Genomic DNA, 23,524 nt, shown 5'->3' with positions numbered 1-23,524 from the left:
AGAGAGCTTGTATATGTACTGCGTTGCTTTCATTCATATTCATTCGAGTCATACGAACGTCACTGCACCCTCAATATTAAATACCGAATCAGTGAGGGTTGTCAGTTTTTCACATACATATTTTAAAAGAGTATGCAAAAGAGTCAGTGCATTTATTGTATAATCAGTCATTTGCTTCCTGTATTTTGAGCCTTCCAGAGTTTCTTTAATTTTGCTGCCAGTTTTTCATATACATATTTACAAAGAATATGCATGAGTGATCGCGTTTTTCATATACATATTTTCAAAGAGTATGCATAAGAGTCAGTGCGTTTATTGTATTATTAGCTGTTTGCTTGTTTTATGTTGAGCCTTTCAGAGTTTCTGTAAATTTTCTTGCAAGACATTATAAATAGGGTCATACACGGCTCATGTTGACGCACCCAAATAATCTAATTTGCGGGGTATTTTACAATTGCTCCACAATATGAACATTGTTAAGAATATTCCGTTGCCCTTTGCGGTCTGATGCGACCGGTACCAAAAATGTCGTCATTTTTTAAGGTGGAGGTGGTGGTGGGGCTTGAGGCTGTTATAACTACATTATTTTAATGCTCTCGTAAAAACAATATCGTGCTTGTCTATTTCTCCTCTTCCTCTTCTCGAAAAAAATATAAACAGCAAATCGAGGTTGAACGAGGCACAGGCCAAGGCATACCTGCATCAAGAGTCTCCGATATCGAAACGCGCGCAATGCATTCTGGGATCGTCTCATATAAAAAGTGGGCACCAAGCGTGACAGCGGCCATCTTGATAACTAAAGCATCGTCAACATTTATACACTTTTACCTCGCGATTTTACAATTTTTTCCAGTTTAAATTAGATCATAGTTTGTATATAGTTTTAATAATAGTTTGTATATAGTTTTCACTAGTTTGTATATAGTTTTCATATAGTTTTCTCGTCGTTTTTGGCGTGGAAATGAGCGAGACAAGTGAGCTTTCCCTCGAGGAAGTCAACACATGGAAGGTGGACGCTCTCAAGTTATTTTGCCGTAAACGAAATCTTAAAACTTCTGGAGCTAAAGCTGAACTTGTAGCCCGTATGTTTGCAGCATCAGAGATGGGAATCCAAGTACAAGCATCGGCTAAAGAACTAATGTGCATCACGGAGTCTGAGAGAGCGAAGCTATTGTTTACTCCTGAGGGCAGCAAGCTTCCCGATCCTCTTGGGCTAAAGGACGGATGGATTGATGAAAAAGATGGGCTAACATCATGGCCTCCTATATTTCTAAGTGACATTACGAAATATCTGATGGCTGATCATCCTGGAAAGGATATTAAACTGCACGAACGGGTCATGAATGAGTACAAAGAGGGGAAAGCATACCGCTTATTTGACTCGGGCTTTCTGAAAGAAGTTTTCTACCATGAACTAGAAAATATGGATTTTTGCTTCTTGAAAGCAAAATGTACGCATTCGATGAAGGTTGGTGATACACCACATACATCATGGATTTGTTCAAGAAAAAATGGAGAGATTATCAGTGCCTACTGTACCTGTACTGCTGGGTATGTTAGACTTTCTGTTTTATAAGACTTTAACTTGTAACTGATGCAAAATATAAGCCTAAAATATCATGTTTATCATATACCTCGATTTTATGACTAATGTTGTTGGTCTAAGCTCAATATATATTATACTTTAGAATGTTTAAAATATTATGTCTATCATATACCCTAACTATTTGTTATTTCTTGTTTCAGTATGAGTGGTTCTTGTATTCATGTGATGGCACTGCTGTTCAGAATTGAAGCAGCAAACCGTAATGGTATGACAAATCCTGCATGTACGTCCAAAGAGTGTGTGTGGAATGTTCCAATAGGAAACAAGACTGTAATCAAGCCCTCTAGAATTTGTGATATGGAGTGGAAGGCTTCAAAGCTAAATAAAGGTATGTTATTATGTTTAAAATTCTAAACAAAGTATTTACAGTATGTATACTGGATAGACATAAGTGTTATCTGGGGACATAAATAAGAAAGTTCTTATTAGCTTGTAACCTAGCAATTAATTTACTTTTATTTTGTGTTTTTCTAGAGACGACCAGACCTGCCATCGATAGTCGCCGAAAGTTATTCAATTCACATGAAGAGTTGAAGCCCCTGACTCCAAAAGGAAAGAGGAAGTCGTTTTATAATAATTTGAAGGACTTGTTGCCAGAATCGGCATTCATCAAATTAGCAACGGCTGAGTTTGAGGAACCGTGTTCAACTTCCGTTACAATAGAAATTAATACTGAAGTACCTGAATGTGTAATGCCTAAGTCATCAAAGAAAGACTTAAGTGCTGATGATATACATCTGATTGAACAAGGCACCATTGGTCAGTCTGAGAATGAGGCATGGCACGATTACAGAAAAGGCCGATTAACTGCCTCTAATTTCTATAGAGTGTACACAAAAGTTGAAACCCTTAAAACTAAGGGGGGTGATGCACAGGAACTAGTGGACACAATCCAGGGTAAAAGTAATGGACCGTCGGAACATTTACCTGCTCTAAAATATGGAAGAAACATGGAGAAAGTTGCTAAGGATAAGTATGTGAAACTGTTTCAGAGGGAGCACAAAGATGCAAAATTCAGAGAGTGTGGACTATTTATTGATGAATCTGACCAATTCATTGGAGCATCCCCTGATCTGCTTGTTGAATGTTCCTGTTGTGGATTAGGGGTGCTAGAAGTGAAGTGCCCTTATTCTATTGTTAATGATTTACCATCAGAAGACAATCTTTCCTACCTGGTAAAGATTAATGGCAAAATTGTCTTGAAAGAGAAGCATGCATATTTTGCACAGATACAGGGACAAATGGCTGTGACAAAGAGAACATGGTGTCACTTCCTGGTCTACACCCAAAAGGGTTATCATCTGGAGCTAATCAAGTTCAATAATGATTACTGGGAAAAGATAAAGCAAAACCTAATTTGGTTTTATAATAAGTATTTAAGTGAATGAATGCTCGTTAATTATAACTTGATACAAAACTTTATTTACATGGTGTAAACACTAAAAATACATTTGTACATTTTATATACAATTTAGAATTTTTACAATTTCATATCTGGAAAAACTGGTCTGACAGTTCTAAATTGAACTCAAATAGTCTCTGAATAGAACAGTAAAATTGTCTGTTGTGGAAACTGGAATGGATGAATCAAATCATGAAATTTTATACAAGTAATGCATTGACCACACTTCAGTATGATTGAAAATGTTACAGTTTGATATTGTTTGCAGTTATATATATAGTAATAATAAATAATATATTATTTATTTGTGTTCAGCGACACATGAGCTGTGAAATGAAGAAAAATATTTACAAATTATATCTAATGATTGTAATCACTCTACCAGAATAATTTTTCTCTTGTGAGGTCCTTGTGGTGCAAATAATATAACAGTTCTTATTCAGAGTGCACATACTTAATAGCTGAAGCATTAAATGGTACTAAATCATACTATTACTTAATTTTCTTGTTATGTACCATTATCAACACTATTTAGTATTATTTGGTACCATTTGTATGAAAGATTAAGTGATTGCACTCTATACTAGTTGCTAGTAAAGTAGAGCAGAGATTTTGAATAACATTTAACCTAAGAAAGAACTTAGACTAATACATATTGGTATCCTCTAAATTTATGAAGTTTATATTCTTTCATGGGTTAAATGCTGTCAATCTTTTTAGCTATTTGTACATTTCTTGTTAATCATTTTTTACCCAAGGGTCTATACAAGTTACATAAGGCTGCACAAATAAGTACAATGTTGTCTATACTGCCAAGCAGTGATATTGGTAGTTCATGCTTTATCAGTCTAAACGTCTTCAACCGTCTTATTGCTTGCTCAACAAAGATTCTAAGATTTGCAATTTCTTTTGTTTTAGCAACTTCAGCTTTAGTGAACTGCTCTTGTCCACGTTTACCAGGGGGATGTGTAGTCTTGAGCTTCTGATTAAGAGGTCTTCAGCAATTGTGAATCCACGGTCTGCCATCACTTCATCGCCAGGTTCAATGATATCATAAAATGATGATTCTCTTGTCAGATGCACATCTGAAGTTCTCCCTCCCCATGCTTTGGATAAGAAATTGAAAAAACCATGTGGTGTTATTGATACCAACAGCTTAGCAGTGTTGTGATGCTTGTAGTCTGACCACGTAGCTGCTCTAAGGTTTGGGTCGCTTGGGGTTTCAATAAATATTTCTGTGCAATCAATGATGTGGCGTACATTAGAGTAGCCTGGCTTTTTAAACTTTGCGGGCAAAGTTGCTTTCACAACATCGATGGAGGGATTGTAAACCAAACATTTAAGTTCACTTGCTAGGATTTTCACCCAGGTAGTAACAACATTTGTTACATTTGTAGTTGAAATTCCAAACCTCTGTGCTAAGTCAGCATTTGTTGATCCAAGTCGAAGTTTCATTAAGGTCAAAAGAAACTCATCTTTTTCTGACAAAGCTCTTTTAGGGCCAAACTTATTTGGTGTTTTTTTGAAGTTTCTTCCTTTTTTAGTAGATTTTTTGGGCCACTCCAGTAGTTTACTTTTTTAATGTTTCCCTTCACTACTTCAAACAACTTATTGAATACTCGTTTTGATGGTAGGCCGGTTAGTAGACGAACAGATGAATTTGTTTTCAAATCAGAATGTTCTAGTCCCTTACGCTGTCTGGCCTTGAGTTTTATCTTACATGCTTTGAGTTCACTTTCAAGTTCTTGGAGTTTTTCTTTGAGATCTTTGATCTCATTGAACTGCTTGAGTCTTTCCTGCAAGCATTTTTCTTTCATACAGAAGTCAGGATCTTCTAGGTTGTACCAGCCAAACGAATATGCATGATCGTGAGTGATATGGTCGGGTCGACCGGCAGTAGTACAATGTTCTTCTTCTGTTATAAACGAGGAACTACTTGGTTCTTGAATCACAGGAGCATCTTGACTATCATGTGCATTATCTTGAGTATCATCTTGAATATTATCTTGTGTGTTATCTTGAGTATTATCTTGAGTTCTTAAACGTTTCATTTCTTCTAGTAATGATGATCTATCAGTAGGCGGTTTACGGTTACGAGTAGACTTTGTCTCGTAGCCCATTTTGAGTACAGGATCAGGGTTTTCTTTCGTGGGTTTCCCATCAACAAAGTGCTCATTGCAGACTCTCGACGAATTATTAGGTTGCCAGACTTCTCCTTTCGGGCCTTTTCTCTTTAGAAGATGGATCCAGCGCTTTCTACCCTCATTGTTTTTGCGTTCAGTAGGGAACGGAAATAGCTTGAACGGCAGCGGACAGTCACATGGCGGAGTGCCGTGTAAACAATCGTGAACTTCGCATTGCTGTGAAGCCCATTTCTCAAGCTTTTTCCCACTGTTATGGCACCCAAATACTGCACAATTTCTGTGCCCAAAGACCATGTCATTAAACGGCTGCAAAGTAATAAAAATACGATGAGAATCTTTGACTTTTGACAGTTCTTGTATTCGCGAATGTCACTCGCGCGCAGGATTGAATCTACTACCATTAAAAGCTTAAAAACAGCTAAAACAAAGTTAAAATTTGTAACTTACCTTTTGAATATAATACCCACGAAGATTATTTTCCAGTTGATATCACTTACAAGAACAAAAAGACTGTATTATAGATAAAGACACGCTTCAAAGAACGCATTGAATACAGAGACACACGCCATATTGTCACGCTTGGTGCCCACTTTTTTTGTGAGACTATCCCAGAATGCATTGCGCGCGAATTACCTTCCGGAACTCTTGATGCACGTATAGATGGTCAGAGCTGTGACAGCAATTTTTTACATAACAAAGTAGGGATGAGAGGAGCACGCTCCCTACGTAATACTACTTCTTTTAGGAACGTGAACAGAAGGCTCGCGCTGTTAGAGATGTCATCATTAAAACACTTGGGTTACCTGTTTGGAAAACCTCCTAATGCACTCAAGCAGTTACCTTGTAAGGTCTTTTTTAAATACTCCTGCAGACCTCAGGAATTTGTGCTAGCACATTGAGTGAAGATGGGGGAACATCTGGGTATAAGCCAGCCAGTGAATATGGGGGACAACCCTCTGGAAGACGAACATCTGCCGGTAAAATGCAAGAATTGTACAATAATGAGGGTTCTGGTGGGCTGCAAAAGACACATGATGAAATCAGTGAAAATCGTAAAGAGGATACCGGTCCAGAAGTGGTTGATTCATCTTCAGTGGTAACAACCTTAGCTGAGATGGTGGAAGAGAATGGCCGCGGGCTATTCATTGGTGTCAGGAGAGGTTCGCCGTTAAACAGGGTGCTTTCCATGTGGGATAGAGAGAAGAAGAAAAACGTTGCCTAACCACACCCGCTAGTTAAAGTTCATTTGAGTGAGGAAGGGTAGGATTGACTCAGGTGCAATGGCTAAGTTTTTACATCGACTCTCCCTAACATTAGCTCTGTTATATTCCCTAAGTACATGCCTTTTGATTCAACTTTTCATTTCCAGAATGGTAACTTCAAAGCTTCAAAGCCTCAATGCTTATGGTTTGGATAGTATCATCCAAACTCACCCATGCAGAAGCTAATAAGCTAACCATAAATGCAAAAAGTCAAACTTTGTCATCTTCAGACCGTCATAAAAGAAGCTTAGCTATCAAATTAATATAAGGATATACAATAATGCATTCTTGAATGCAAAGATTAGGTAAAGTTCTTGGGAGTACTAATGGATAAAAAGTTAACCTGGAAATATTATATCGACTTTATTGCCTCTAAAAATTAGCAGAGTTGTTGGAATTATTGCGCGATTAAGGTACTTCGTTCCTTTTAGTATTTTAATCCAAATGTATCATTTTCTGATTTTCCCTTGTACATACTGCACAAGTTTATCTGAGGAAGATCTTTATCTTACAGACACAGGCTCTTCGGCTAATGTTCTTTGCGGGTAATATATCTCATGCTATTCCTTTGTTTGTCTCAGCCAATGTTTTACCCTTTAATATGCTTTATTTTGAAATAGTGTGTTCTCTTATGCATGATATGTCTACCAACTCTGCCCCTCATCGTATCTGTGACCTTATTACCCTTTCATCCGACGTCCATTCATACAACGTTAGATTTCGGATGCTGGTAACTTATCAGTTAATAAATCAAGAATGAGTTTTCGACCTAATTAATAAAGTAAATGCAGTGGCTTGAGCCGTTTGAGGTAACTATCTTCTGGAACGAAATGCCTTTTTAGAGGGCGCTTTTCGCCACGCGTATCTGGCGAAGTCTATTAAAGGGCTTTCCAAAGGGCAGTATACGTATTCAAAAAGTATAAGAAAGCGGAGGTGGCAGGCTTAGAACTCTCTTTGAGTTGATGCATACAAGAAAGTCATTACGGCTCAATGCTCTAGCAAGAAACATGGTCCAAAACTTGACGATGGAGGCGCCAATGTTCGAATTTGGGAAATGTTCCAGTTAACACAAAGTCTATTTCTCTTCACTGTATAATGAGTTTGTTACCCTCCAAAAGTTCCATGAAGGGACCTTCACAAAGTTCATCAATAACACTGGCAGCATCTTCGAGCAAACCAATGAGGAGCCGTGTTTGAAGGCAGAGACGTTTGAGCATTTTTATATACAATAAATCCAATGAGCAGCTAATGGTTACGGATATCAAGGGAGTTGGTTATTGTCTTTGCGACCTTGAAATACCGTCAGTACAGCAAGTGTATGTGGTAGACAATTCTATTTTCTTCTGCACAGGCAATCTTTCTACTGTTGCAATCAAAACCTTTAAGTCGGTGTATCATTGCAATAAATATTACAACCTCTTGAAACTTAAAAAATTTTCTGAGTGAGTCAACACAGTCGTACTGCTTATACCTGGTGGAAGGGGTGCTGTGGCTTCACTCGCAGTTTAGGCGATATGCATCGCCAACTGGTGCAATGCAGCTTTGTATTGCTCTTTTCTTGAACCCTGTAGACACCTCCATGATTTATTAGACAGGAAAGGGTATTAAATTTCTGCTTTCTGTTCTGTTTCTTTCTGTTGTTTTCCTTTCTATAAGGAACAATGTTAAAGTTGAGGTTCAGGTTATGTTACAGGTTGTCTATCACCATGTCACGTGGCACATAAGGTCGGCTCCTGCATCATCTCTGTTTGAGGTTCTTTTTCAAGGTTCATGTTCAAGGCTCAATTTATTGCTCGTCAAAATTGTTATTGTGTAGCTTAGTATTCAGAGCAAATCTTCACAGCACACATGTTAAAAGCTGCAACTATCTATTACTCACAGGTTGCCTTTTACAGAAAGCATCTGCAAAGCTTCATTGCAGTCCTGTTTACTAACATATCCTGCCACCACCAGATTCAACAAATATGCAAGAAGCCGGCCATGATTTCCATTTAGTTATAAAAATGTTAACAGTTTTGGAAAGACATCTATGTACAATTTCTCTTAAAAGTTTCATACTGTTACTAAAGCTGTGAGTATGTAAATTTATTTCTACCACTGTACTTCATTTAAAGTTCAAACATTTAACGAGAGCTTCGACATACCCATTTAATCTTTTTTTTCAACCTGAGGTAAAGGCTTTCAAATCATATATTCTCAGATTAAGGACGCACAATTCTGCCCCTATGGGAGAATGACGTAATCAAACTTACAGGTGAGTCAGCAAACAAACTTATCAAAGTAATGGTAAGGGAAAATGATGAAGTATTTGACCGTCAACAAACAGACAATAATTTCACAAAAGTGCGTTGCAAAATCAGTTTAAACCTGTACACTGCTCAGCAGAAGGAGTGAGAACACTGAGCCGTTTCCTCTCCTGCAATAAGAGTCATACCAAAGAGGTGCTTCCAGCAAACAAAACCTCTGTTACACGTACTAAATGCGGCCTCACGCAATTTACTAGTAAATGCAAGAAAAGATTTTATGTAACAGCCGAGTTTACCTCTCAAACAAAGGACACATTAACCATAAATGTGTTTGGGGACTATACCATCTCATTTCAAAGGGTTATTTAGATATAAAATATGACATTTTCAACTCAGTTTGTAATCCAACCCAGTATAACTATAGCGGCTAAAAATTTTGTAGATCATCTAGTAGAGGAGCGAACCTGCAGCGAGTGATTCAAGGCAGCTATCCTAATTCAGTAAATAGATATATTGGCTGCAAAATTCGAAATTTGTTTTTTACCACAATGTAGTTATCTGAAAGAAAGAACAGTGAAAACAGGAAATGTTCCTGTTTAGAACCAGGGTAAGTTTATTGATAACGACCCTAAATGTTACACCCTTAGGGTCAAGAAAGGCGTTCACATAAGACTTTCATTCCAATAACATCAATAGGGATAACAGTATCAAAGTACCTAAAGCAAGGACGGCCATAATCAGACAACAAAACAGCTGATCAGCAACAAAGAGCACCTGTGGGGGAACAAAAGCTGCTTGTCAGAGTAATAATGAGGATCGAAACGCACCAATGACAGCACACCAAAACGTACCAATGACCACAAACTCAGGTCTGATTTAGTTTGTGTCATGCTTTGACTTATTATTATATTAAATTCCGTGAAATATGAGTTTCTTTTTCATATTTCGAACTAATAATTATAGTTAAAAGCGCATGCTTAAATCTTTCATTTTGTGCCTTTAAATTGCCTTTCATCAATTTGAGTTTATTGCATCTTTATCAACAGATCTAAGAATTTGTGTTAATAACATACTGAGGGAAAATGGTATCGAAGGGTGTGAAAGACAAGATGACAACAATCTCGTCACAATAGACAACGAAAAAAATCAATACTATTTTACAAAATTTGTCACTATTTTCACAAGATGTTAATGATAGTCAATGTGCATGTCTTGCAAAACGAGGCGTTTGAGAACAGAGTACGTAGCAGTTTTTGAAAATTAAAAGAATACCAGGAATATTATCAGAAACACTAAAATCTGCGAGTGGGTTTTTGAATTCTTGGCAGCCCTTACTAAAAGATGCATCACGAGCTATGATATCAACAGAATAGCCTGGTCTCACTTTCCTCCTAAAGGTAGCCCACAGAGCGCTACTTATGCAACCTTGGTGATAAGGATGTTCCAACGAGAAGAGGTGTCTCCCATTTGTTGGAGATTTGTAGCATACATCACAGCGGCATTGAAAAAACCGTCTCGACTCACTTCTACCTCCATTTCCTCTGTTCCTAATATCCTTACCGCGCTTCACCCTCGATAAACCCGACCTTGGGTGAAGTGAAGAAACTTTCATCCCATCACGTTCAGGATATCATGTCTTTATATCTACCATCATATCTACCTTTCGAGCATTGTAGGTCCATTTCAATGTCAAGAAAGTAATATTTAGTGGATTTATGGATGAAGATCAACAAACAGAAGGTAGGGGCTTTTTGGATGGAGATCAAGTGAAATACTGCAAGAACCTTGCGAGTTACTTGACTTGAGCTTTTCTTTCATTTAGCTTAAAGATTCCCTATGAGAGACAACGCCTCTTCCAATTTCTGTCAATTTATGACAGCAATGGCCTAAAGCTTGTATACATTCTCAATACTCTTCTTTGGTATAATCGGGCCTCAGTTATCATGACTTTTCGATTATCCGAATTTATTTGTCTAGTCCCATTTCTTTGATGAATATTTACAAGGCACGATGAAGATCCCTAAAAACTATGATTATGAATTATTTCTAATTAAGATTTTAAGGTCTAAGTTATAGTTATATAGAAAAAGGTTTGTTTCCTTTCGAAGAGAAAACGTTTCGACCAGATATTTTGGCATAAAGTTGAATTCCACGATGCAGTAAGCTATTGCTCTTACCCTTAATTCCAACTTCTAAATTGTTTCAGTTTCATTTTGTCTCGTTTAATTAATATTTTCGATTACCTCGACTCTCGATTATCCGGGCTATTTACTCCAGTCCCTACAAGTCCGGATAAGCGGAGTTTGACTGTATTAGACTTCATCTGAAATCAACAAATATCAAGAGCAACATGTTATTTAGAATAGAACACGATTTAAGCTGTCTGCAGGGAACTAAGCTCGTTCTAAGCAAGGCATCACCTAAATCTTTTTTGAAAATAGCATGGTATTCAAACTAACAGGTCATCATTTTTGAACTCGTATTGCAAAAGTTTACAAGATGTTTTCCTTACTAAAAGCTTACATAAACCTTTATTAAGTGTATTTCTAAATAAAAGCCTTTTTTTTTACGATAGACAAAACAATGAAGTTTCAAACTCATTGAAATTGAGAATTACTGTTCAACTTCAACCTCACCAGATCGCGCTCAAAACGTGGGTTGCTTACGCGGCTCACATCCATTAGCCCACGTGAAGCCCTCGTGCAGTGCCTAGCCGTGTGCCCGTGGTACGCTACACTGAAGCTCGAAACTCGAGAATGCGCACTTTATTGTCATCTATCCAAGTTACGCGCGCAATCGCGCCTGCGCATTACCTTCTCCCTCGTCCTTCCATTAGGTAATGGCTAAGAGGTACAGTGATACAGTTGGCCGCGCATGCTAAAAGTAGCACCTTGTACGGTCGGTCATACGGTCGCACGTCCAAATTTTTTCGGCTTGATGGGTTACTACTATTTCGTATAATTAGCTCCGCTATAAAGAAGTGAAAGGTAAAGAATGAAAATCGAGTGTTCCAAAGACTGGTCAGGAAGAAAAGAAAAAAGCATAGGATGTTATTATCAGTGTTGGTCTTATGGAGCGGATTGAAAAGGAGCTGGTTCTTAAAGCCAAAAGAGGAAAGAAGTTATCTTTATGAGTGTCGCCAAATGTGAGCTACAATGCTCATCGCAATCAAGCAGAAGAGAAATGGAACGACTTCCATAGCAATATATATGAGGAGAGTCAGCCGTATAACTAAGTATACGAAGATGGATCCAAAGATCTCTTTCTTCCTGGTTCTGAGAGAGAATTATTCACATTAAGCAGATATCAAGAAGTATGAAAAGATTTTAAACTTTGACCTTGAGATATCAGATTGATCAAGTGATTTCGTAAAAGATGTTGACAATGTTCTTAAGACTGCATTAGAAGTTGAGTTACCTGCTGAGTGTGCAAGGTGCCACAATGCCACTGATCTCACAACAGACGCCGATGAGATTACAAATCGTCAAGTTGCCAGTCAGAGTGCAAATCAGACTGAAATTGATGTTTTTAGCGAGCGTGGGATAAAGAACAAATTCTGAGTTCCCATGAGGAATCGAACCTCAGACCTTTGGAGTTCGCGTTCCGATGCTCTACCACTGAGCCATAGAGACTGTTTGGTGAGTGGGGTCTATTACAAAGTTCATGTGACACGCGTCCTGCATACTGTTAGGATCAACAATGTCGATAGCGTCATGTTTGTAAATAGAATAAGTAGAGATGGTAAGTTTTGAGCTGGGTAAAGAAATAGAGAAAGATGTTTTTCGTCTTGTCACGAGCGTGGGGCAAAGTAAAAAAATCCAATGGAAATTTCACAGGAAACAGTAAACATGACCATAAAATGAGAATGTATGGAAACCAAAAAAGATCCTTAAATGACTTATAAGATATTCAACTGTCCCCAGTAAGCAGCGAAAAGGGAGAAAGTAGCGACATCCAAACACCTTTAACGCGTCTGACGGTTAATATTGACCATTTATTTTGATGATTGACGGTAAAAACTTGTCATTTTTGACGGCTAACGTTTGCATTTTAGGCCCTTTGACGGATGACGGTTAAATCGCATTGTGTAAAGTCTAGCTACTGCTGACCTTGCATTTAGTACATATCAGACTGGTAAACAGTGGAGACTTTGAAAACAGGTTAAAATGATTGGTAAAGTGTTATCTTGTGCAGGGGTGGCAACTTTAACGTTTTGGGAACGAACGGCTGGTCCCCGAGGATCCACCGGTTCTAAGTAAACGCTGCTTTTGACAATTCCACGCAATCCAAGTTAGCTAAAATTTGGCAAATATGTTATGAGAGAAAATTCCGTCAGAAGTGTCATTTCAATCCGAATCGCCTGACTATGGGTAATTGCAACTTTAACCCCAAGCAAGACGGAGTATTTGTATGCCCCGCCCTATTACAGCCTTACGGATGGTCAATTTCAAAGGTCGCGATGATCGGCATTCAAATCGGAGTTATCAAACTAAAATAGCAGATAAGGTGATTAAATACATAGGAATCATAATACATTAATACACAGGGGCCTTGTGCATTCTGTCACCTCTTATACTCATTATTGCTCCATGGGAGCCTAATATAACGGCCTAGCTCAAAGAATTTAAACAAAAAGATTTAGAAATCTAATCACTTCTAGTTGCTTAATCGTTGTGACTTTTTCCGAAAAATTGTAATTCTTGTCGGAACGGCAGAACCTTTACTTCCGGTAAAAGATTTCAGTAGGGAGGACATTGGAATTAATTTTTGTTGTTGACGTTACTCACTTGGGAAGATATGGCAAGAACTGCACCCAAAGTTTTCCCTAATTAATTGCAAAGAATAAGATAAATTCTGGTGGTTTAAAAATCCTATTCTACTTCTTCCACACGAATATATATAGTTCATTGCAAAAACTTTGAAACCTACGAAGCGTTTAAACTGAAAGATGAGAGGCTACGGCTTTATAAGTCAGATGTGTATGATAACCACCATTAGTTGCATCATCTATATTGGTTCATGCTTTTTAGGTGTCAGGGACTGTTAACGTTTTTGCAATCGAATGTGTATTGTGTATAATACGTATATACATGTAATTCTTATTATGAGTCAAGTGCTTTACAACATCATCAACTGTGCCCTGAGCGTTTAGTTTGTTTTTGTGTTTTCTAAGGACTTAAAATGGGTTGTGTATTAGTAAGGCTATAATTCTAGAACTAACGTGACAGGCACTTTTATTAAAAATCCATCGAAAGCATGGATATCGATATAACAAAAATCAAGAAAAAACACCAAAATCACACGTATAGACATGGTATAATAACAATTTCTAATTTATGACGTAGACACTCGGATTTATGAACGAAATGAGCATATAACAGGTCGAACCGACGCATTAAACACTACGTACTTCAGCTTCATTTTATGTTTTAGAAAACACTCTAAGGAAAATTCTCTCACTCCCTAAATTATGATTCTGATGGGTGAAGCATCTCTAAGGGATGCTAAAAGTCGTTTTTTATCTGCCTTCCTATTCAACTTATATTTTAAGCCATCGTTAGTAGCACAAAATCAGTTAATTGAGCAGTGGAGTAGTTGTCAACACTGTTAGCAGGTTTCTGTTCTTAATATCTTTAACCGTTGGCATCATTGCAATGCTATTTCTAACATGTATTTCTTGGATCTTTAGGTTTAAAGGCAGATGATTTACCCATCTCATTAAGAACAGTTCAAGGTGTTCCTCGAAATCTTTCCGCTCTCTCATTAACTCGCGTTATTGAGTTTTCTCGCCAATGCCTACTGAGCTACATACCTGATCCAAAAGGTTGCATAGAAAAATATTAGCACATATATGTCAATCATCAGTCTATCAGGAACATAACTGCATAATTACCCAATCTAAACAACTAAAACCCTGAAGCTTCTACCAAAAGAGCTATTCTAAGCTTAAAGCAGTTTTAAATGGCTTCGTTATCCGTGTCAAAGGCTTGCTCGTTAGTATAACACTTTTCTTCCTCTCGGTGATTGTCGAAATGACCCTTGACTTTATGAAGCTCGACGCCGTCGTCTTCGTTGCAGGCAACCGTATTTCTTTTCAGCACTTGCTTTGAATTGCACTTTCTGAAACGTTATAAGCAGTCAGAATATGAAATATAATTATTTACGTGTTCTTCTCTTTTCTGGGGCTGTATGAAATTTCAAGTCCTTCATTTGTCGGTATCGGGTGATGTCACATTTTCGACAACTGTTTTATATTGAACAGGTACAAAAACCTAGACACACGAAAGATAAATCGGAAAAAGGGCGATGTGATTAGAGTAAGACAGGAAATTATTTAGGATAAGGACTTAAATGCCAATTGCCTTTTTTGATGGTGATTATGATGAAACGAGAAAATAGTTTACAATCATTTGAAAATTTTGCACGCACGCGATTGGTCAAAATGCATCAGTTGCCCCAGCTAAACTTCGGGAAATCCGAGGATATACACCAACTGATACTGAATTGAATTCAAGGCGATAAAGCGTTTTCCTGTTTTTATAGATGATGGGATATGTTTGTTCGTTTATAAAGTCGTACTAGAGAACACTGAAAACTATACATCTCAAACAGTAATCGCTAAGCTGTTTGTAAACATATTTAACGCGTTTTACAAAAATATAGGAAGGATGCTAAACGCAATAGCATCCATTTGGCGCGAAATATGTCCATTTATGTGTCCTTGGACATAATCTGTTCCTCGAAGCTCACAGTAATTGTCAAGCTTCGTTCTGGAAACTGTTCGCATCTCGGAACAAACGATGTATTGGGGACAAATGGAGGCTATTGTTTATATAACATAATAAGACGAGGTTCTCATTTTAAACTGGTTACACAGTGACGAAAGTGAATGAAACTCACCTGCAACATCCCAAAACACAAAGTATGATGGCCAATATAACCCCAGCTGCTGCCCCACCAATAATGAAATAGCCTATCGTTGTTTCTTCATGATGAACTTTTGGAGTCTCTGTGAAACTGCTCTCAGTGGAAGGGTCGGGGTACGCAATCTTTAGGTTAACAACTGACACGTTCAGGGCCTTTTCCAAATTTTCACGAGATGAATTTATGACTGTCAGCAAAATATTTTTATCCAGGGTAGAAGGAGAGTCACTGGACACTCCAGGTGGAAACTGGACGTAGATCGCAACTCGAATCTGCATAAGATAAGGGGTTCGCCCTGGATAACCTGGAAGAAGATGGACTTGATCTGACGTGAAAAGTATGTAGTCTAGTGCCCTCCTGAAATCAAAACCATACCATCTTCAGCTTGAGAGAGGTAGAGGAACAATTGAACTAAACAGAAAAATGGCCATGACCAGATTTTATTGAAAAAACTCATCTTATTTTGTTGACAATAGAATGAATTCTGTCGTCAAATGTGCAATTTACTTCTAGTTCTAGGCCCACTTGTTCGAAGACTGATTAGCACTAACCCTGGTTGAAACTTAATCTGTGTTTCTTGACCCCTTTCAAAAGCTTTTTTCAGATAATTTTCTCTATTCTACTTAGAGCATTAAAGCAACAAATTGTAGTCAAAAAGAATGATGATGAATTTTCTTATAAAGCTTTCAGATCTGACATCAGATTCACCCTGAGTTATCTTAACCCAGCTTTGAAAAATCCCAGCCCTGTTGCTATCCCAAATCAATAAAATAGCCTTAGTAAATTTTCAGTCGGTAACTAATTTTTACTATAACAAATGTTACTGGGTTTGGGGGCATACATCTCATTTAGTCGAAAAACGAAATTAGTGGAAAAATTTAGTTATGCTTAGGCTTGGCAGTGATATAATAACCTTTTTCGAAGCGCTGTGATCTCACAGTCTCTGCTTTCCCCACAGAAAGTGGTAACAGAATCTGCAACTGCACCTTTGAAGACTTGCTCTACGGGCAGATTCCACTGAATAATTGTAAAAGAACAAGGTTGATAAATATATGAAAAAAATGATATTCTGAGTGTTGTAGTAATTATGGCAAATTCAATAAGATGCGTCCTTTGGAGAAAGACAAATTTTTCCTGCATTTTTCAAAAACTAGAGGTTTCTTTTTTCGGGAAATATCTTCAATATTCATGCAGTTCCCTAAAGGCTATTCAACATATTTGAAATTTTAAATTAATCTACTCTCGTGCACCCAGACAGGCGCAACAATTTTTCTTTTTTTTTCTCGGAAACGTTAACTTTTGTCATCCAAACAACTGGCGAGAATTCTGATCATCGCAGTTTAAAACCTAGCTTTCACTGATTTTTCAAACCTTTTCCCTTCTCAAAAATGAACCGCATTACCGCATAAAATAAAAATGTACGAGAGCAAATGGAAGTGCCTTCACTGTCTTTATGTAATGAAAAGAATTTTACATGGTCACGAGAAGATACGATATGTTTCTTCTTACTAAAAAAATTTTCACTTGTGGGGTTAGCTCACTCATTAGAATGGACATTTCATGTTTCCACGTGGCCATTAACATCCCCTATCTGATAATGACTTTAAACATGTTCTATTCGTATCACATTCAAGTGAAAGGCAATACCTGAGATAAGTTGAGTCCTTTAATTGTGATAATAATCGCTTGACGTTTTTCAATCGAGGACGGAATTCTTGGAGTCGGTGCTGGCAGTGGAGGAGGTGGTTTTTCATCCTTGTCCAAACCTTGAGTGGAACGAACAAACAAAACGTTATGAATAAAGTCTGTAACATCATCACAAGAGAAGTCGAGTCGACATTCGAAGTTTTGAGGTACCCTTGGAATGATTTGTGTTTAGTAGTTATCCTCAGGCTCATTACTTGAATTAAATGTACAGTGATAAATTTTAAATCCTCTCAACGAGTAATAATTTTAAAAGTCCGAGTGCTTCCAAATAAGCCATTTACACTTTGGTATAACATCTCTTGCGATGTCTAAATAATTTGAGCAACTTATACCGCATTCACACTAAAGCTTAAACATGTTTTAAAGCTGTCTTGTTACATACGGTTTAAAATTTTTTTCTTCATAGAGGCTAAAAAACAGTGTGCGAATTCAAATCGAGGACATTAAAAAAAAAAGTTAGTGATTAAAACCTAGGTAAGAATTCTGTATTTAAGATCTCTTTTTCTCAATTTGAAACCGGTTAACTGAATTTTTTTTCGGTGTTAATGGGGTATAAAACATACCTCAACATTACCTTTCCTTTGGGAAATTAAAAATCATTAAGAGAAATTTTTTTTTGTGAAGAAATCCATTGAAAGGTTTTTGGTATTCATTAAACAAGAGTTTTTAAGCATTAGCTCATTGCATATTATGTATACATGCGGTCTCACCTTTGCAAGCATTGTCAATCCAATAAAGTCCTTCTTCACAGACGCATTTGTAAGAACCTTGAGTATTTTTGCAACGCTGTGACGAATCCTGACATTTAAAGATCCACTCCAAGCACTCGTCTATATCTAAAATGACAAACTAAAGTCAGTAAATTAAACCAATTTGCCTTAATATAGAGAAAGATATTTTTCGTCTTGTCACGAGCGCGGGACAAAGAAAAATTCTGAGTCCCACGAGGATAAAGTGAGTAACACATAAGTGATATTTGAGAATGTGTGAACCCAGAAAATTTTTCACATTGCAAGAAAATTTCATGATTTTAGAGCAAGTTGACTTACTTCAAATAATCTTCGTGCATGAAATGATCGAATGAAAAATTAGACTTGCAGATAAATTGCTTAAAACATTTTATCCTGAAACAACGTTTCAATTGAGAGAGAGAGAGAGTTACATTTTTTTCTCCGTGGTAATGCCTTAATTCTGCCTTTACACTACCTATGCAAGTGACATTATCAGCGTCCAGTCTAAAGCCGTCCACACAGGAACATGTGTAGCTTCCTTCCGTGTTGTTGCATTTATGGCTGCATCTATTCTCATTTGGTGCACATTCATCAATATCTAATGGAAAAATGGCGAAATTGTAAGTAGCAGAATTACTTGAAATCCTCCAGTCTAACACTGCATTAATAACATACAGACTGTCTGACAGTCTGTCACTGTTAGTGACTGACTGTTAGAACGTTTTTCAGAACACAGATAAGGCGCTGGGAATCACTACTTTAGTTCTTTCGCCGCTGTCTCTACTGATTAAAGTTTTCAAATCATTTCATGTAGATCATTTATGTCAGATATACTTCTAATTCCCCTCGCAACATCAAACACAGCCTTTGGTCTTCTTTAGGCACATAAAAAATAAAAATTAAAAACCTAAATCCTCCCTTAGGGTTGCATGTTCGCTGTCTATATTAAGCTAGCCATAAATTTAATTTAGAGCCGTTTGATCCTTCGTTATGGCATTAGCCTTGAAGAAAACAAGTTGTATTATTTGAAAGTGCCCTACGCCTTAAACTGAGTGCCAACCCTGATATCTATTTGGTTGATTTATTCTTCGTTTACCAGGTTCTGGCCATTTATTTAAAAGAAACATAGCTTAAAACATGATTGTAAATCTCAATGTAGAGGGTAACGTTTTTAAATGAGAAATACTATCTGGTGCCATCTTGAACACGGCGAACAGTATACATGATATGCACGAATCCCTTCTCTTTTACCTCAAACCAAGTGAAGTGAGATCCAATTGAATTTGTTCACTCTCTAAATGTATACTAACTGGCCCTAGTTTCTTAGGTTAATAAAATTATACCCACCTTTGCAACTATCCCCATCGTCTCCAAGAAGATAGCCTCGTCTACAAGCACATTGTTGAATTTTGTTTGAACCAAGGTAACAGATGTGCTGACAATTATGTTTACTTTTCTGACATGGAGAATCGGCTGAAATGAAAAGGTTTATAATTATTGTTATTTTTTTCATACGTTTCATGTTGCTTACCGAAAAAAAGCGTTTACAGAATCAAACGATTTTCGCCTGCCAATACATTAAAAAAAGAAATACACTCAGTGATTTCTGACATCGCTTAAAATGGCACACAACTTAATAATTATAAAACTATCAGAAAAACTGATCAAAACGTTACCAAAGAGAAACTCAAAGTAAAATACTTACACTTCCTAACAGTAATTATCAGATGCTAGATAAAATGGACTTTACATCTTAAAAGAATCGCTTGTACATCAAGGTAACCTAGGTTACTAGGTAGATTTTTTCAAGGAAATGTAGACTTCCGTTAGTAATTATAATCATAAACTGCCCACCCCATGCAGTAATTTAACTCCAAGTGCGGGTAAAGCAATTTAAAAATCACTTACGAATACAACTTTTGGGATCTGAAGGGTCCACTTTGAAGAAATCATCACAGCTACATCGATATCCACCGTTTGTATTTTCGCACTTGTGCATACAGTCGCTAACAGGAACGCATTCATTGATGTCTGATTAAAAAAAGTGAATTAAAAATAGAGAAGCCTTGACTGTGCTCTGTTCTGTCGTAAAGCACGCAGGAAGCGGCTAGAGCACGAAAGAAGTGTAGGGAGAAACAGGAGACGTAGTCGAGTATTTCTTCTCATTTGTTTTATAAAAAATACGTTGAATTCCCCATGCATTTCGTCAAATTTTCGAACAAACTTTATTTCCAAAGCGAACAACAATGTCGACAGCATGCTCTATACACTTTCAAAAAGCACGCCACAATGAGCCAATCAGAATCCTTCTTGGGATGGTTCAAATAATCTGATTGGTTGAAAAAGATTTAAGCTGTCTAAAATGTCAAACCATCAGAGTTCACAAACCATCGAAGTTCACAATTCGTAATTAGTTTACAAACTGAAATAGTTCGGCAAGTCGAATTTAGCACTTTTGCCGCAAGTCTATTTAGTCTCTAATACGAAATTTGAAAGGGAAATGTTTAGTGAAATCCGGCCGAATTTTGGCTCATAAAAACACACATGAAAATTAGGCAACAAACTGTTGAAGGCGTGTGTTTTATAAAGGAACGACAGCTGAATTCACTGGAACATGAAGATTGCTCGGGATGACAACGCCATCCATTTTCACTCGAAAGGCGGCCGATGTAAATTCTGAGGCTTGCTACACTACGCTGACCGGAGATTGCCACGATGAGCATGCCTCGATGGACCTCAGCATGATCGCAGTAGCTCTGACACCGTCATGATTAGTATGAACTTTGACGCTTACTCCAGTTTAGCTATATTTTTCATCATTTGTTTTGTTTTGTTTTTGAACACAAAACTATATATACTAAACGAGTGTTACCAGTGTTTAATTTTTATTACCGTACGTAACTTGCAATCCAGCTGAGCGTGTGAACCTTCAAAACTCGAACTGTCCATTTCGTTTTCTCTTTCAGGATTTTCGTCTTTACTTTTGTCATAATAAAGAAAATTGTGGCGCTTGGTATGTTTACAAATCTTTGTTTGGTTCTTCTGTTGCGACTTGCCGTCTCGTTTGCTCCGAAGTTTCACTTTCAATTAACGAAAAAAAGCTAGAGAGAAGTCTGGGAAAAGTTGGCACAATTTAGAAGATGGCGTGATAGCTTTAGCTCTATGCTTGTACTATGATAGTGCACGCTTTTTCAGCTAATGATAGCGCGTGTTATATACGAACTTTGTTATAATAAGGAGTTATACTTAAACATATAGGGTTTGTGCGAGTAAATTTTAATTCTATCGCGCAACGGTCCTCTAAAATATTCATTACGCATGGTAGCTTACTCAGAGATGAAATGAGAGAAAACATGGGAATTTGGTGCTTTACCATCACAATTTCGCTGGTCAATCTTGAGCAAGTATCCTTTTCTACAGTCGCATGTGAACGAGCCTGGTGTGTTGATACAGACTTGACTGCATCCACCGTTCGACCCTTGTAAACATTCGTCAAAGTCTGAAAAAGGAATAATTATATGATAGTATGTTATTATTTGTGTGCTGCTAACATCAAAACTTTCTTCTTCTTATAATGGATACTCAGAGGTTTCAGTGGTTACACAATTTGAGCATAACATATTGAATGAGCCTGAGGTGTTTATTTACCAATTGGACTCAGTTTTCTTGAGAAAAAAATCTTACTGGGATCAGTTCGATGGAGCTGCGATGTAAGTGCAGCCCCATATGACGTTTTAACTCTGAATTGTAGCAATACCATACAAACGCAGAGTCTAGCTAGGTCAGCTAAGTACTCGACAAAATGTGCATTATTTCTTTCGCAAAATTACAGCCCTCTTTTAAGGTAATATCTAAATAGCTGTATAGACATTGTTTCCCTCGCAAATAACTTATTCTTGTCGGTTCTTTGACTGACTTAAGGAGTACAGTGAAACTGGATCAGGGATACGTTTGCCTTTATATATGTTTTGAGCTATGTCAGTAATCCAGTTTGATGATGGATACCTCGACATTTGGATCCATCTCCCGTGAATCCATTCGGACAAGGTCCACATTTGTAGCCAGATATATTTGCTGGAGGGGGAAGGTCGATGCACTTTACACCTGGGTAACATGGTTTAGATTTGCTTCACATGCGTCGAGATCACTCTCGCAGAGCGTTCCTGTATAGCCATTCAAACAACCACACTCAAGTACATTCATCTTGTTGCTATTATGCGTGGAGTTTTTGTTGCTGGCTGAATGAAGGCAAACGCCATTGTTATGACAAGCACAGAGATTAATAATTGGCCTCAAGAATGCTGTTGCACCCTGATCGTCTGTTACCACGAATTCTAATTCAATCTGCAAACAGGAAAGCTTTGGTGAGTAATGATGTTAATACGGTATGTTAGTGTTGTAACTAATTTTAGTATTCTGAGTATGTTAGTATTTGTAAGTAATGTTGCATTGTAAATAATGTTAGTAGTGAAAAAATTAAATTCAATAAATGAAAACTAACAAACAATAAACAGTGGTAATAGTACTGAGTGGAGGCCGCCTCGGCCTGTAATCATGACAGTGATTAATTGCGAGTATGAATAAAATAAAGAATGATACGATTTATCAAGTGCTCAGAAAAACAACTTTGCATCTAAATGCATTTCATAGAATACAATACAGAATTCAATGAAAGAATACGTGTTCGTTAGTTCCGTTCCACGTGACTGTCACAGAGTTGGAATTGTTTCGTAGAATAGCTGCACGAGGTAGAACGCCGAAAACAGAGAATATCAAGGTGTCGTTGTTTGGGTCTTCTGCAACCACAGACACACTAATACTCTGATTCACAGTGACATTCACTTGGGAGAGCTGTGTGACGAACTGGGGTGGATAATTTTCTGTCAAAAATAAAAGGTGGTATTGATACTCTTACATGTTTCAAACTGTCACATTGAAAATTTCATTTCATTTTGTTTAGTTTTAAAAAACTTTGTTACACTCGACGCTCGGTCCAAGATCGAAAAATTTCTTGTTTGTTCGTTGAGCGTCGGTGGAAGTCATTGAAGTCTTTTAGCGTGAGAGATAACAAAGGGAGCTATTTTTTAACGTTTATTGGTATAAATGGACTTAGCACAATACGTATGTGTGGCTGATTTCTGAAGTAGACGTGCATTGTTTTTTATCCCTTTAAGATTTAAACTGGTTGTCAAAAATCAGATAAGCAGAATTAAATGAAGGCCATTTTCCAAAAGGCACCAACGAAATATGTGTTACAGCTTACCCGTCGGTAGACATACCAATCCAAGCACAAGCAACTTAGTTCAATAGTCACGAAATTTTTCGAATGGTCCAGCGTCCGTATCATAAATACTACCATTGTGATCAGAATATAGATAGAACTTAAAGACACTGATGCTTTTAGACGCCTTTCAGTGCGTTTTGGCAGCTACCAAATCGTCAAAAAGCCCATTTTTCATCTTCAAACGAGGTACTGCACTAAAAAACCTTGAATTAAGGGAA

General features: G+C 37.4%; 2 protein-coding genes and 1 pseudogene across 2 annotated transcripts in view; 1 reads left to right on the top strand and 2 right to left on the bottom strand.

Moving 5' to 3' along the window:
* The first annotated feature begins 757 nt into the window (after nt 1–757).
* LOC131788540 (uncharacterized) lies at nt 758–3,312 on the top strand. The gene is made up of 3 exons (XM_066170065.1): nt 758–1,551; nt 1,747–1,934; nt 2,081–3,312. Exons 1-3 carry the CDS (start codon nt 962–964, stop codon nt 2,992–2,994), a joined length of 1,692 nt encoding a protein of 563 aa, XP_066026162.1. The 5' UTR covers nt 758–961; the 3' UTR covers nt 2,995–3,312.
* A 138-nt stretch (nt 3,313–3,450) lies between these two features.
* Nucleotides 3,451–4,556, bottom strand: LOC136282415 (uncharacterized; annotated as a pseudogene).
* A 9,240-nt stretch (nt 4,557–13,796) lies between these two features.
* LOC131771569 (uncharacterized) overlaps nt 13,797–23,524 on the bottom strand; it is a 42,148-nt gene continuing 32,420 nt past the window's right edge. Inside the window, 12 exon segments of the mRNA XM_066169411.1 lie at nt 13,797–14,780; nt 15,561–15,941; nt 16,498–16,601; nt 17,232–17,350; nt 18,002–18,127; nt 18,498–18,620; nt 19,370–19,495; nt 19,931–20,053; nt 21,396–21,521; nt 22,028–22,141; nt 22,144–22,366; nt 22,703–22,902. Coding sequence (XP_066025508.1) covers nt 14,618–14,780; nt 15,561–15,941; nt 16,498–16,601; nt 17,232–17,350; nt 18,002–18,127; nt 18,498–18,620; nt 19,370–19,495; nt 19,931–20,053; nt 21,396–21,521; nt 22,028–22,141; nt 22,144–22,366; nt 22,703–22,902 — 1,928 coding nt within the window. The 3' untranslated portion in view covers nt 13,797–14,617.

The sequence above is a fragment of the Pocillopora verrucosa genome, chromosome 7, assembly GCF_036669915.1.
Source record: "Pocillopora verrucosa isolate sample1 chromosome 7, ASM3666991v2, whole genome shotgun sequence".
Lineage (NCBI taxonomy): Eukaryota > Metazoa > Cnidaria > Anthozoa > Scleractinia > Pocilloporidae > Pocillopora > Pocillopora verrucosa.
This window is presented reverse-complemented; position numbering and strand designations above follow the sequence as displayed.